We start from the raw sequence: 13,261 nt of genomic DNA, 5'->3' as shown, positions 1-13,261 counted from the left end.
TTTTTCTTTAATTCCTTTTTCCCTTGCTCTTATCTAAACTTAATTATACATAATACTCTTATAGTGTTTCATAAAGATACTATAAGCATATAAAAAAATGATCTACAAAAATAAACATAAATGAAAAAATATAATTGTTGCATCAATGCGTACACATATAAAATTTTATCGCAATTAATTCATTAAAATTGAATGCTAATAAAATTCATATTTTTTATTCTACAAATTATTATATTTATTTGTTATACGAATAAACGAAATTCTAATATATAAAACTTGCATCAAATTAAATTTTCAAGCTCCCGGTTAATTGTTACTAACCGTAATTTAGAGAATAAAAAATTCCTATGTCACATAGTCATTTCTATTTGAAATATTCGACAAGCCTACAATGATTTATGAAAAGAAAAAAAAAACATTTGCAACTCTGGTTGGCTGTTCGCACCCAATTATTGACCAATCCAATATTCCGGTTTTTATCGCTTCCATTGTAAACTCTCAATGAGCCACTGCCAGTAGTGTATACATATAACCTAAAAAATGCTAGAAGATTCTATCGCTTAATCAGTGATCGTGATATCAAACAGCGCCGAGAAAAACAGTCAGCCGTAACAAAATTCAACGAGTCTATTGAGAGACGCACCGATGCCGAAATACTATTGCGATTATTGTGACACTTACTTGACGCATGATTCGCCGAGCGTACGCAAGACCCATTGCCAGGGTCGCAAGCACAAGGATAACGTGAAGTACTTTTATCAAAAATGGATGGAGGAGCAGGCCCAGCATCTGATCGATGCGACAACGGCCGCCTTTAAAGCCGGTAAGATCGCCTCCAATCCCTTCGCGGCTAACAAGGGTGCGGCGATACCACCGCCGCCGAATCTCGGCTCCAGCCTTGGCACACGATCCGGAGTACCGCCGCAAGGACCTCCGGGAATGATGCCACCACCCGGTATGCATCCAGCTGGTCCCATGGGACCGGGAGGCCCGATGATGATGGGACCGCATGGACCGATGCCACCTCCTATGATGGGTATGAGGCCACCTATGATGGGACCGATGGGGCCAATGGGTCCTATGATGGGTCCTATAGGTCCTATGGGACATATGAGACCACCGATGAACGGACCGCCACCTCCTATGGTAGGCCCACCACCAATGAAGAAATAACAGTCGGAGGATTTTTATCTCTTATGTGTTATGTGTAATACAACAGTATTGTGGATACGATTGACTCGGTTGAGCTTTGATTGGGTGTGGTCACTAGAATGGTCTTATGCAGATAAAGATGTGTGCACACATGTTGTATATTTAAGAATTCTGTACAAACTATGAAAATAATTCTGTGACTACAAAATTTGACATTTTTATGTATGTTAAAATGACCCGTGTGTTCTCTGCCAAAAGTAAATGTAACGCTATCGCAGCAATATCTATATATTTTACTCTGTCATTTATTATTCCTTGATATATAAAATAGAATTCCTAAAACACAAATATGTAACATATGCGGCTCTAAACTTTTGTTTTTTTAAATTGGCAAATTTTAAATTATTCTGCTGAGAAAAGTATGTGTACATATAAGATTACATAAAGTTTAGTCATAAGTAAATCAAATAATTTTGAGATCTCGAACTTAATGTATGTGTATCGGCATATATTATTCTTGAAATATAAAATAAACACTTTTGAAATATATTCAAAATTAATCCTTTAATATTTCATCCAAAGATGTAATACAATAAAAAAGAAAGTTTTTTTACTCGGTTTTTGATTGTTACAACAAATAACATGATAGTAACCTAAACGTTATGTGACGAAAATATCTCGAGATATTCTAATTATTATATAAATGGATGATATGTTTAAAGGGACAAGAAAATTGAAATAATTATTTAATACTTCATTCAAAAATATAATGTAAAAACAAATTATTCGTAATTATTATAGCAAATACTAAATAGCAGTAATATTAATGCTATACAATTTGTTTTAAAATGTCCTCATTAATTACATTTATCAGAATATATGATTAATAGAATAAGATATATGCGGATATATGTGTGTGATTAAATAGTTTGCAAAATATTTTACAGGTTGTTTGTGTGTATATTAAATGACCTCTTCTTTTTAATATATTATTTTAATACGCACGCGTATGTTTATGGTCATTTATTATCATCCATAACGTAAACAACAATTTCATCCACATTTAAAATTGTACAGATATTATATCTCTCTCTTTTTCTCTCTCTCAGAGATAACTTTAGTCAATATTGCAATAGCATCGAAAAAAATATAATAATATTTGCAATTATGTATTTAAATCTTGTTTTAAATCTTAAATGTGCTAATATTCTTACGATATCTTTTCTCTAATTTTATCATTTTTTTCATCGTATTCACATGATGCAGCATAATTGTTCGACTGTTAATTTTTTTTTCCAATTCATTTGCTGCATTCATCATATAAGGAGCTTCAAGTTTACGGGCTTCTATTATGAGTTTTGAGGCATCCGGATACATATTTTGAATTGCTATGTTTCTTCTTCTTTCCAATTTCTGTTCTCTTTTTGTCTGTTTATTTTGTTTTATAGGATTTTCTTTTACATTCTGTTTGCCCGTGGATGTATTGCATTCAATATTTAGACCACTTGTTAATGGTTGATCATCATTTCTGTCTTCTGTTGAAACCAATACTGGTTCAATATAGTTAAATATATCAGTATTTGATGATGTAGTTTGAGCATCTCCTGTAACAGAATCTTCTAGTATTATTATCTCATTACTATCACAATTTATGGTACCATTAATTATAGGCGAAATATCGTCTCTTCTCTCAACAAACATCTCGTCATTCGTATTCTGCTGAATATTAGTCGGAAAAAGCTCTTCAGCAGAGTTTATATTTTGTGAAGTGCTAAATGTTACAGTTAACGAAGAATTTACATTAAAGTCTGATGCAAGATTTTCTTCGCATATTTCATTGCTTTCCAATTCCTGCATTATCTGCGGCGAACAATTCATATTTTTTAGCATCATTTTCGAGTGGTTTTCAATACGCCGCAGCATGTAGATTATACCGACAGGTGTGTGAGGCACAAATAAACGATTATAAAGCAGGGTGAGTTTAAGATAAATCGCAGTATCAAGTTTCTCAATCGTCTGATCTTGTTTCACAGATTCGAGTTGCTTCATTACATTCTTAAAGTCACATATGTAAAAATTTGGTTTCGGCTCAGTGTTGAAAATCATAAGAAGCTTGACTTGTAAACGCCACATCTTTGTACGTAAACGAGAATATTGCCTGAAGCTACCATTATGCTGTTCCAATAGTCTTTTGTGGTGTTTTATTGATTGAGAAATCCATCGTGGATCATTTATTCCTTTTATATGATCATTATAACATGTGAAGCTCATTTTTGTTAGCTGCGGCATCCTCGAAGATAATAGGTTAAACATTTTTGTAGGATTCATGGGTAGAGTCATATCCATCCCATAATCCTTTTCATTGTCTGGGAGATCGATCCAATGAAGCAGCAGACCTTGTATCAATTTTACGTATTCTTTCATTGCTATTATCTGTAATATTATGTCTTGACATTTATCCATTTTCGTATAGCCTATTTTTACTTCAAATTCTATTGCCTTTTCAGATAATGCCTTAAGAAAAATTGGAGCAATTTCACGCTTTGAGAAATTCCTTACAGTCCTCTTTCCATAGGATGTCAGTTTCTTTATCGATGAAAGGTTTCTCGTAATTATCTTTGCATCTTTGTTATTTTTGTTATGGAATTCACCATAAATAAATAGAATAGTAGTAAACTCGTTTTCGATTATTCCATTTTCTCTATATTTCTGTTTATTTTCGGGCCGATGTATCTTATTTATCATAGGAGAAGATTCCAAGTTTCCTTCTATTTCTAAATTGTATAGAGTTTTTTGTGGAATCGGCGTCTCGTTAGCTTTTGCACTTGATGATAATGCATCTACTCTAGTAGATTTCGAATATTCTTCCATTGGAATCGATGAACTGCTGCTTGTTGCCCTGGATGACAAACTTATTTTGAGATCAGAATTGGAAAAACTCGTCGCATATGTGTACGTAGGTCCATCCGTGTAATTTGTGACCGCCGCCGGAGTTTGAAAATGCTGAGACCATCGATACGCATTGCACATGGACGACTCATGGCCGCGCTTGGTGCAGTTGCAGCAATGCAATAAACCTGACGGTTTCATTATGTTGCCTGGATCTTGTGGTGCGCTGCTCATGTCGGTCGTTTGATGATATCGTCGCCAGAGATCGGGACATTGCGTTGACTCGTGTCCTACCGAATGACACATAGTACAATATAGGACACGACAATACTCGCAAGTTTTACGAAACGTGTTCTGTTGCTTACCGCATGTAAGGCATATTTTTTGTGGACAACGAGACTCAACGTGACCTTTGTTGCCGCATATATAGCAGCAGGGCGTTTTACGCGGCACTGGACAATCATAGCGTTGGTGACCGTCCTGATGGCAATTGGTGCATCTGATGTTCCAGAATCTGTTGCGTTGCCTGCTGGGAGGACTTGGCATCAAATCCTCGTCCATTATCCTCCACAATCGCGGATCTCTCGACATGCCTCGCTGCAGTTCGCCAACGTCAAAGTTTTCCTGACCGCGAGACGAGTTGTAGTAATAGTTCCTCAGTGAGTCTGACATTGTATTGAAATATTCATTCCTTGATTCCTTTCTTCTTTCTCCGCCACTGCTGCTTTGCTGCATAACATTTTGATTGTTTTGCTGAACAATGCATTGTCGTTTCTCTTTAGAACTCTCGATTCTACTATCGTTTTGTCTCTTTCGATCTATCGCTGTATCATTACTACTGCATGATGCTTTCGCATCTAATGTATTGTTTTTTTCCGCACTTCTTAAATTATATCTACCATGCGTAAGTATAATGTTACTTTTGTCAATATTTCGTTGCGATTTATCAACGTAACTATATGAATATATTTCTGGAATCATAAATTGCTCTAAATTAGTGTTATGTTCTTTAGATGTATTTTGTGATAATTGTTTCATAGAATTTTGATTTGTATCTTCGATTGATACATCTCCTTGAGTTTTATTTAATTTTGCAGTTTTGGATGACTGTTTAATTTCATTTATACTTTTGGCACCTTTCTGAACTATTGTGCAATTCAAAACAATATCTTCTCTAATTTCTTGCATACTTCTGGAGTTTACTGTTGTATCCTTATTATGTAGAGATTTATCAGTACTTTTACTTTTAACAGATGTATCTTGGTGATTACTTGATTTGTCTGTAATTTTGCTTATGGCTGAAGTGACTTTCTCCGAAATCAGATCATCCATTCTTGAATTTGTTTGGTTTTCCTCGTCAGAATCTTGTAGATTTATAAGTGGTGGTTTTGGTTTTGGTGGAACCGGTATTTCAAAAATAGATTCGTCAGAATCAGAACTGTCCAAAGTTTTTTTATCTTTCTTTAATTGTTTGTGTAAAAAAATTTCTTGTTTTACAGATTTTAACATGACATTGCACTTTGAACGTATTGTATCATTCGGTGAAGAAGTTTGATCTTTTAAGGAACTTTCTTGATGCTTGCTTTTTGTATGGTTAGAAGATTTATGCTTCTTGGCAACACTTTCCTTGCATTTTTTTTCTTTTTCCACTGAAGAGTTTCCTGGATTGTCATTATTAATATTATCATTATCATCATGTATTATAGAATTCATCTCTCGACCAGACAATTTGTCTGCGTTAGTCTGAATTTCAACCGATGCAGAACCAATTGCATCAGCTGAATTTTGTACGTGCAATATGTCACTGTCTATGACAGAACTCTCGTTTGACAACAGAGTGTTCTGATTGCAATGTTCTCTTGATATTTTCTTAGTTTTATTAGATTTATCTTTAGCAGATTCAAATTCTAATGGTTGCCTGTCTTCAGATTGTTGTTGCATATTTTCTGGTTCTAAATTTGATTCAGCATCCATGTTAGTTAGTTGAATCGTCCTTGAAATATCCGAGGTTTTTGATCTATCCTCGACGTTTGATTCATAATAAATTTCGGCGTACAATCGGGACTGCAAGTCACCATCATCAAAGTTTTCGTTTTTATAATCTACAATAGACATAATAATTGCCGTTAATATTTGCGTCTTAAAAATCAAATACAATAATGTGACAAATATGGACAATCTTTCTAATTAAACAAAATTGTAATATATATATATATATATATATATATATATATATATATATATATATATATATATGTATAATTTCGTTGATTATTTACCTCTGAATAGATTATTTCTTTCTTCAAAGGTATTTTCTGACATGATGTTTATAGATATTTCTGACATAAATAAAGATGTTCGGAAAAATATTTAATTTCATTAAATGACACAATTGAAACATAATAAAAATTTTCTAGCATATATATGCATGTACGTTGTATTAATATACACGTGCAGTGTATAAAAGTACTTTACGTAATCTTATTGTACCAAGAAGAATGAGTGCAATGTTACTAAACTTCCTTCGTTCGAGTTTTCTAGAAAGCACTTACATAAAACATAGAGTTCCTAGAAGTAAGAGTATCTAACATATATCGTCCAATTTTTGATTGGCTGATATGAAATAGCGGCACCAATCAATGATGACGTTTTAAAAACTCAGTCAATAATTTATGCATACATGTCACGCGTTAAGGTACAATTTCATGTGCTGCAAACTTGTGCAGCAGAAAGGTCACGTAATCGAAATGGACGAATGAGTGACGACGGTCTGGCCGCTGATTCGTCCATTTCGATCACGTGACCTCTTTGCTGCACGAGTTTACAGCACATGAAAATGTACCTTTATGCCGGATAAAAGTAGTAGATAGTAGGACCGTTCTACAAAAAAACGTTAGGTATTTGTCAACAATAACTAAAGGGGATCTATGTTTGTATATGTATTTAATATAATAATTTTATTACGGATAATATATATTATAAACAATGCTAAAAATGAGCAGCCAATTAAAGAGATATCTCTTTTGGTTTGCTCACGAACATGTTGATTTCCGATTGGCTGTAAGTGTTTTTTCATGAAATATTTTTAATGATCATAAATTATAAAACGATTCTTCGTAAAACGCTATTATGTTTTCACTATATATTTTATTATATTTTACATTTGTGTTAAAATATAATATATAAAATGTATTATAAAAATTCTAGAAAATTTGTATATATTTGAGAGACATTTTGCTTGAGATTTTATAATTATAAGTCGTAAGATTTTAATGTCTTATTAAATTCTGTAGAGAGCAAAAGAAATGTAATATTTTTATATTGATTATATATATTTATTTTTTTTATATTTATTGTGAAAGTAATCACTATTATTTTCCCATCTATTATATTTCAGGAAATGCAGTCTATATTTGATATGTACAACATTAATCCACAAATAATAACTAGGCCAAAGGAACATGTAAGGAAGTATGAACATTATTAATTACCAATATATATTCATGTGTATGTGTGTGTGTGTGTGCATGTGTGTTAAAATATATGTTCTTCTTAGATTACATTATTGTATAATATAAATTACTTTTGTGCAAAAAACATTTCTCAACTGTAATTTATACTGTAAAATAACTTTGTAAATGTAAAAAAAATTTTATACAAATGCTATTATTATATATAATAGTACAAATACTGTATCAAATTATGCTTTAAATAATATACAATTTACTGCAAACAAAAAATAGACTTATAAAATTTTGTTTTAGCCATATTGGATTGTAGATTTACCTGATGAGAATGCAGTACATCAAATTGTCAGTAGAGCAATCTCAATACGCTTTTGTTTGGAGCTGTGGGCGCAAGGCAAACAAAATGAAGATTTACATAATTCTTTAAAAGCTTACTCAGTCAAAAATATCACAGAAGAGAAAAGATCATTCAAGATTACAGTGGAGACTTTCTGTAAACATTTCTCACAACAAGAAAAAGTAAATAAGATTGAAGTAAGTAAATATTTTTCAATAATGGACTTAAAAGTCATGATGATGATATTATAATAATGTTATTCTAAAATTCTGTTTTATATTAAAGTGCTAGAAGTGCTAGAAGAACATGCTAGAAATGCATTATTAAATGCTAATCATTTAACAATATTTAAATTATCTAATATAGTGTTTTTGACTTAATGTAATATTGGGCAAAGTCTTTCAGTTATTTACCTCTTGAAGGACCAGTCAAATTGAAAAATCCAGATATCACTTTATGCTATATAGAGTATTATGGACTTAATCCTAATAGCATTCCTGAGGAACCATATGAATATTTTTTTGGAAGATGGGTGAGTAATATGATTATATATCAAAGATATTTTCTTTTTATAGATTATAATATCATTTTATTACAGATTGCTGATGGCCAGCGAGAATTGATACAAAAGTTATCACTAAAAACTAGAAAATTTATAGGAAATACTTCAATGGATCCACAGTTGTCGCTGATAATGGCAAATCAGGCACAAATTAGAAATGGGGACATAGTTTACGATCCATTTGTAGGGACGGGTTCTTTGTTAATTGCTGCATCTCAATTTGGAGGATATACATTTGGAACTGACATTGATTTTTTAATGCTCCATGGTCGTACAAGACCTACACGGATATCACAAAAGGTACGAAACTAACAAACATTTAAAATTTTTATCAATTTTTATCAATTTGATAAAACGAAATTTAAAAAGTCGAAACGGCCAAATAATTATTATATTATGTATGATACTAGACAAGGGAAAGAGACGAAAGCATTGCAGCAAATATGAATCAATATGGAATGAGTTCCTATTATCTTGATGTAGTAGTGGCAGATTTTTCATATCCACTCTGGCGAACAGATTTACGAATAGATGCTATTATAACAGATCGTTAGTACAAAAAAAAATGACAAAATCCTCGATTACAAATTATAGAAATTTTCTAAAATTTATGAGCGACTAATAAAGCAACTTGTATTTTTTTTTGTAGCGCCTTATGGTATAAGAGAGGCTACGGAACGTATAGGTACCATGAAGATAAATCCTGTAATAGAGGAGCATCAAGCGACCTCTCATATTCCTTCTAAAATTGGTTACGGCCTGAATCAAATATATAAAGATTTATTGTGTTTCTCCGCGAGACATCTGAAACTTGACGGCAGATTGGTGTGTTGGTATCCACTGTTTAGGTACATATATATGTATCTATTAATATTTACTTGTAATTAATTATATGTAAGAAATGTGGCAACACTCGGAATGATTAATTATTGACTATTAAATAGATAGAAAGAATTATAATTACCAAATTTATGATTTAGGGACCAATACACAGAAGATCAATTACCAGCACATGCTTGCTTAGAGTTGTTAGCTAATTCCGAACAAGTATTGAGCAACTATACTAGTAGAAGATTATTAACCTACAGAAAAATTAAAGAATCAGAAGTATGTATGCATAAACCATTTAATTTTATTAACAATTCTTACTCTTCTGTCTTCAATATTTGATAGGCAACCGATGAGAGCATCATCATGAATTTAGTCGACTTTCGTGAAAAATATTTTGCATTACGTGAAGAAACAAGAAAGGAAAAGCGAACGAGGAAAGCCACAGAAAGAGCGAGAAGACGAGAAGAATGGGAATGTAGCAACAAGGAAGTTACTGAAAGATGACTAGAGATCTTTTGTATAGAGAGAAGCAGACATTAAATGTCTTCTTTCAATTTTATATACGTTTCCACAGTTATTAGTTTTTATATATTGAATTGTTCAGAAAATTTTCTTAGTTTATATTTATTTTACATAAAGGATAAAGATTAAAAAAACTTTGTAAGCAATCCAGTAATTAAAAACATATATAATTATTCAGAAATATTTGATTTTAAGTTGTGGCCATTTGATTTTTGCAATTTCTCTTATTATGTACAGAATAATTGTAAAGATTATGAAAACAAGGTTAATTGTTCCAATTAGTTTGAAATAAATGATATTTTTTGTATACATGTATTTTATCTATCAACGCCGTTTTTATTTTCAATATTTATATGCAGATATATATAATCAATACTTAATAGCACATGAAAATCAACAATGATATTAGACAACAGAGAGAGCCGAGAGAGTGATCACAATTACAAAATCAATGATTACACATTCACTTAATAACATATACAGTAAAATACAGAAGTGTAAATATATATATATATATATGTTTAGAAGATAATTACGTGTATAATGCAGCTGAACTTGAAAACTGTATAGAGCTTACTAATTGATTGATTAATAATATATCAATATATGCATTTTATATCGACATTGGACAAAATTATACTCTTGGAACATAATCATGTACATTATACAATTGAAAAATAGAATAAAAGATAATACTGCTTGAATATATCAATTATAATCAGATTTTTATTACTTTTCTTTTTTAACTGCATAGAGTTAAAAAATGTATCTAAAATTTCTCGTGCTCGATAGATTCTTTGGAAATAGTTATATGCAATATGTTTAAACATATGCTATTTACTTTACAAAATTAAAATAAATATACAATTTGTCAAAGATAACAGTACCTAAACTTCAAGTTGCAGTTGTCCTAGTAAACGTTCTACATTCTTAACATCTTCATTCAAAACTTTACTTTCATATTGTTTCTCAATTTGTTTACTAGCCCATTCGCTCAGCTTCATTGCTTCCTTCTTCTTGGATGCAGGACATTTAGGTGATGTTGCAATATTGTTTGTTGTCTAAAATTGCATATTTACAGAAAGCTGTTCACACACACGCACATGTAACTGCTATCTAATATTATATATAATGCCATTTTGAAACTTACTAATAACAAGCCATATAAAGCTCTAATATTATTTGGATTTAATTTTGTTGCTTGGCAGAAATATGCTTTCGCCAACTCCATATTATCAAATCCGCCCTGTATAATAAGATAATTTAATTTATAAATATATATCTTAAATGTATATTATTCTCATTCAACCAAATAGTTTTTTTGTGATATTTATTTTTTGTTAATCCATCTAATTAAATAAATTGTTATGTGGCTATTGATAAAAGCAAATAATAGTCATAAAAAATCCTAGATGCATTCATTACCTGGGAATATTTTATTTCAGCGTATCTTTGGTAAATTAAATGGCTATGTGGATTATGCAATATAAGTTCTTCCATGCAATAGGCTGCTTTGGAATACTCTTGTTCTTGCAAATAAAGATCACACAACTCGTGCCATGCTTCTTGATCGCTCATAAATCTAAGTAACGATATTGTAACACATAATGTTATTAATGTATCATTTGTAAAATTACAAAAAAAATATATAATTTAAAAAAATGTAGTATGCATTTACTTATATCTTATAAGTTTTATAAAACTATTTAAACATATTAATATATATGTAAGAGTGTGAAACATCACTGACCTTTTCAGATATTCTGTAAGTTCTTTGATTGCCTCTGGAATACGTCCTCGAGCTTTCAAAATAGCAACACGTCGTTTTCTTGGTGCTGCATTAGTCTCGTCTCTTTTTATAATAGACTCCAAAACTTCTATTGCTTCATCGTACCTGAAAAATTTATTCATAAATTGTTAAAACAAGCATTATTATATATTTGCAAATATTTGATAATATATAATATATACATTTCTAATGCTTCTAAATGCATGGCATGATATTTGTGAACACGTAAGCTGCCAGGGAATGCGCGCATTAAAATTTTAATGCAATATTCAGCAAGTGCCAGGCGGTAACAATCCAACGCAGCTACACATACTTGTTCCAGAACCAGATATTCTGAATAATTAAAGATGGAATATTATGTATACTTTTATTTAAAAGATGTGATAAAAATGATATTATTATTTAACTATATTGCTATTATTTATTATAGTTTAACTATAATTATAAGGATAAGAAAATGTGTATTAATTGTTTGTACTTTCACTGCCTAAACGGTCAATCTTTCCTATTAATGTATTATCCCAAAAGTCCACTACATCTTTACTTCGTCGTTCGGAATCTTCTCTCCAAGTTCTCAATAAATCCCGTACTTCTGTGTAACAAAATCATAAAAAGCTGTTATTAAAAATACATGAAAATATTGCAACATATTATACTAATAAAAGAATGTATAAAAATGTTTTATTTTTGTTCGCTAAGTTATAAGTTTAAAAAAAAATTTTTATGTACTTTAATATATAAAAATTTATAAAAATATCAAAAAATGTGTCGTTAAAATTATACGATATTGATAAAAGAAATATATGTACAATGTATATCATCAAAGTATAATAAATTAAAAGTATCAATATTGAATCTTGCAATAATTTATATTCAACTCTATAAAATTTGTTCTCAATATTAAAACTATATAAGAATAATTCAAAAATAATACAAGATTCTTTAAAAAAAAAAAAAAAAAAAAAAAAAAAAAAAATTAAAATTTAATTAATATTCCTTGGGATTATACACATACGAGAAAGATGACATACATAAACATGCATCCAATCGTCGCATGCGATACAAAACTCACCTGTCCAAGATAATTTGTCGTAACACCCTGCCATTATTATTACTTTATAAAATCAGAGAAATTTCTATAAGAGCGAATAAAACACTCGATGAACTTGAACTGTTGTCACGCGATATTTTAGAGGTTATACGATGTGGCTCCCAAAACGTGATGTAAACAGCGGATCAGATGCATTTGTAAAAATTTTTCACGCTTTGTTGTAAAGGATACAAAGTTATTGCCACTACAGGGACTTTCTGAAGTTGTAACGCGCTAATTCCCCTGAGATAGTGTAAAGAGATAATTGTGATGAATAATGGATATATATATATACGATGAGTAAAATCCGGGAAGAGGGGAGGATGACAACTACGTACACATGTAGTTCACTTCGTCATTGTTGTAAAATTAATATACCCGTGATCATGATAAAACGTATGATTAGTAAACTCTCGTATCGTGTCAGTATACATGTGAGCGATTCGAGATTACTCGTAGCTTATACAGAGTGTCCCAAAATTACCGCACCACCTGCTAATGATAGATTCTTGAAATCATTTGGAGACGATTTTTCCTCAGTAAAAATATCGAGGCATCAATAACTCGTGTTAATAAGCGATTAAAAAAAAATGGCTTTTTGCAAACTAAACTTTATAGAGAG

The 13,261-nt window shown here is 31.0% G+C and overlaps 4 protein-coding genes across 6 annotated transcripts; 2 read left to right on the top strand and 2 right to left on the bottom strand.

Moving 5' to 3' along the window:
- Positions 1-505: 505 nt before the first annotated feature.
- Snrnp-u1-c (small ribonucleoprotein particle U1 subunit C) lies at positions 506-1,646 on the top strand. The gene has a single exon (XM_070295828.1). It carries the CDS (start codon positions 646-648, stop codon positions 1,171-1,173), a length of 528 nt encoding a protein of 175 aa, XP_070151929.1. The 5' UTR covers positions 506-645; the 3' UTR covers positions 1,174-1,646.
- Positions 1,647-1,978: 332 nt separating this feature from the next.
- On the bottom strand, positions 1,979-6,555 carry LOC138933246 (uncharacterized). 2 transcript variants are annotated; one of them, XM_070295827.1, is made up of 3 exons: positions 6,321-6,555; positions 4,407-6,143; positions 1,979-4,331 (listed from the first exon to the last, which is right to left on the bottom strand). In XM_070295827.1, the coding sequence occupies exons 1-3, from the start codon at positions 6,385-6,387 to the stop codon at positions 2,338-2,340; spliced, it is 3,798 nt and encodes a 1,265-aa protein (XP_070151928.1). In that variant the 5' UTR covers positions 6,388-6,555; the 3' UTR covers positions 1,979-2,337. The 2 variants fall into 2 exon arrangements, with proteins under 2 accessions (XP_070151928.1, XP_070151927.1); XM_070295826.1 differs by having other exon boundaries at positions 1,981-6,143.
- Positions 6,556-6,895: 340 nt separating this feature from the next.
- LOC138932969 (tRNA (guanine(10)-N2)-methyltransferase homolog) lies at positions 6,896-10,039 on the top strand. Of its 2 annotated transcripts, none has more exons than XM_070295325.1 (9): positions 6,896-6,938; positions 7,439-7,504; positions 7,806-8,042; positions 8,243-8,377; positions 8,444-8,707; positions 8,818-8,956; positions 9,057-9,255; positions 9,388-9,514; positions 9,581-10,038. In XM_070295325.1, exons 2-9 carry the CDS (start codon positions 7,442-7,444, stop codon positions 9,740-9,742), a joined length of 1,326 nt encoding a protein of 441 aa, XP_070151426.1. In that variant the 5' UTR covers positions 6,896-6,938; positions 7,439-7,441; the 3' UTR covers positions 9,743-10,038. The 2 variants fall into 2 exon arrangements, with proteins under 2 accessions (XP_070151426.1, XP_070151425.1); XM_070295324.1 differs by lacking the exon at positions 6,896-6,938 and adding an exon at positions 6,947-7,101 and having other exon boundaries at positions 9,581-10,039.
- LOC138932970 (ER membrane protein complex subunit 2) lies at positions 8,439-13,031 on the bottom strand. Its single transcript, XM_070295326.1, has 8 exons — positions 12,622-13,031; positions 12,028-12,141; positions 11,732-11,882; positions 11,511-11,654; positions 11,186-11,342; positions 10,911-11,006; positions 9,372-10,821; positions 8,439-9,247 (listed from the first exon to the last, which is right to left on the bottom strand). Exons 1-7 carry the CDS (start codon positions 12,653-12,655, stop codon positions 10,648-10,650), a joined length of 870 nt encoding a protein of 289 aa, XP_070151427.1. The 5' UTR covers positions 12,656-13,031; the 3' UTR covers positions 8,439-9,247; positions 9,372-10,647.
- Between the last annotated feature and the right edge of the window lie 230 nt (positions 13,032-13,261).

Source organism: Polyergus mexicanus, unplaced genomic scaffold (genome assembly GCF_030449975.1).
Source record: "Polyergus mexicanus isolate NDT 795.1 unplaced genomic scaffold, iyPolMexi1.0 SCAF_5, whole genome shotgun sequence".
Classification (NCBI taxonomy): Eukaryota; Metazoa; Arthropoda; class Insecta; order Hymenoptera; family Formicidae; genus Polyergus; species Polyergus mexicanus.
Note: the sequence above shows the minus strand (reverse complement) of the source record. Positions and strands in the feature narration are given on the sequence as shown.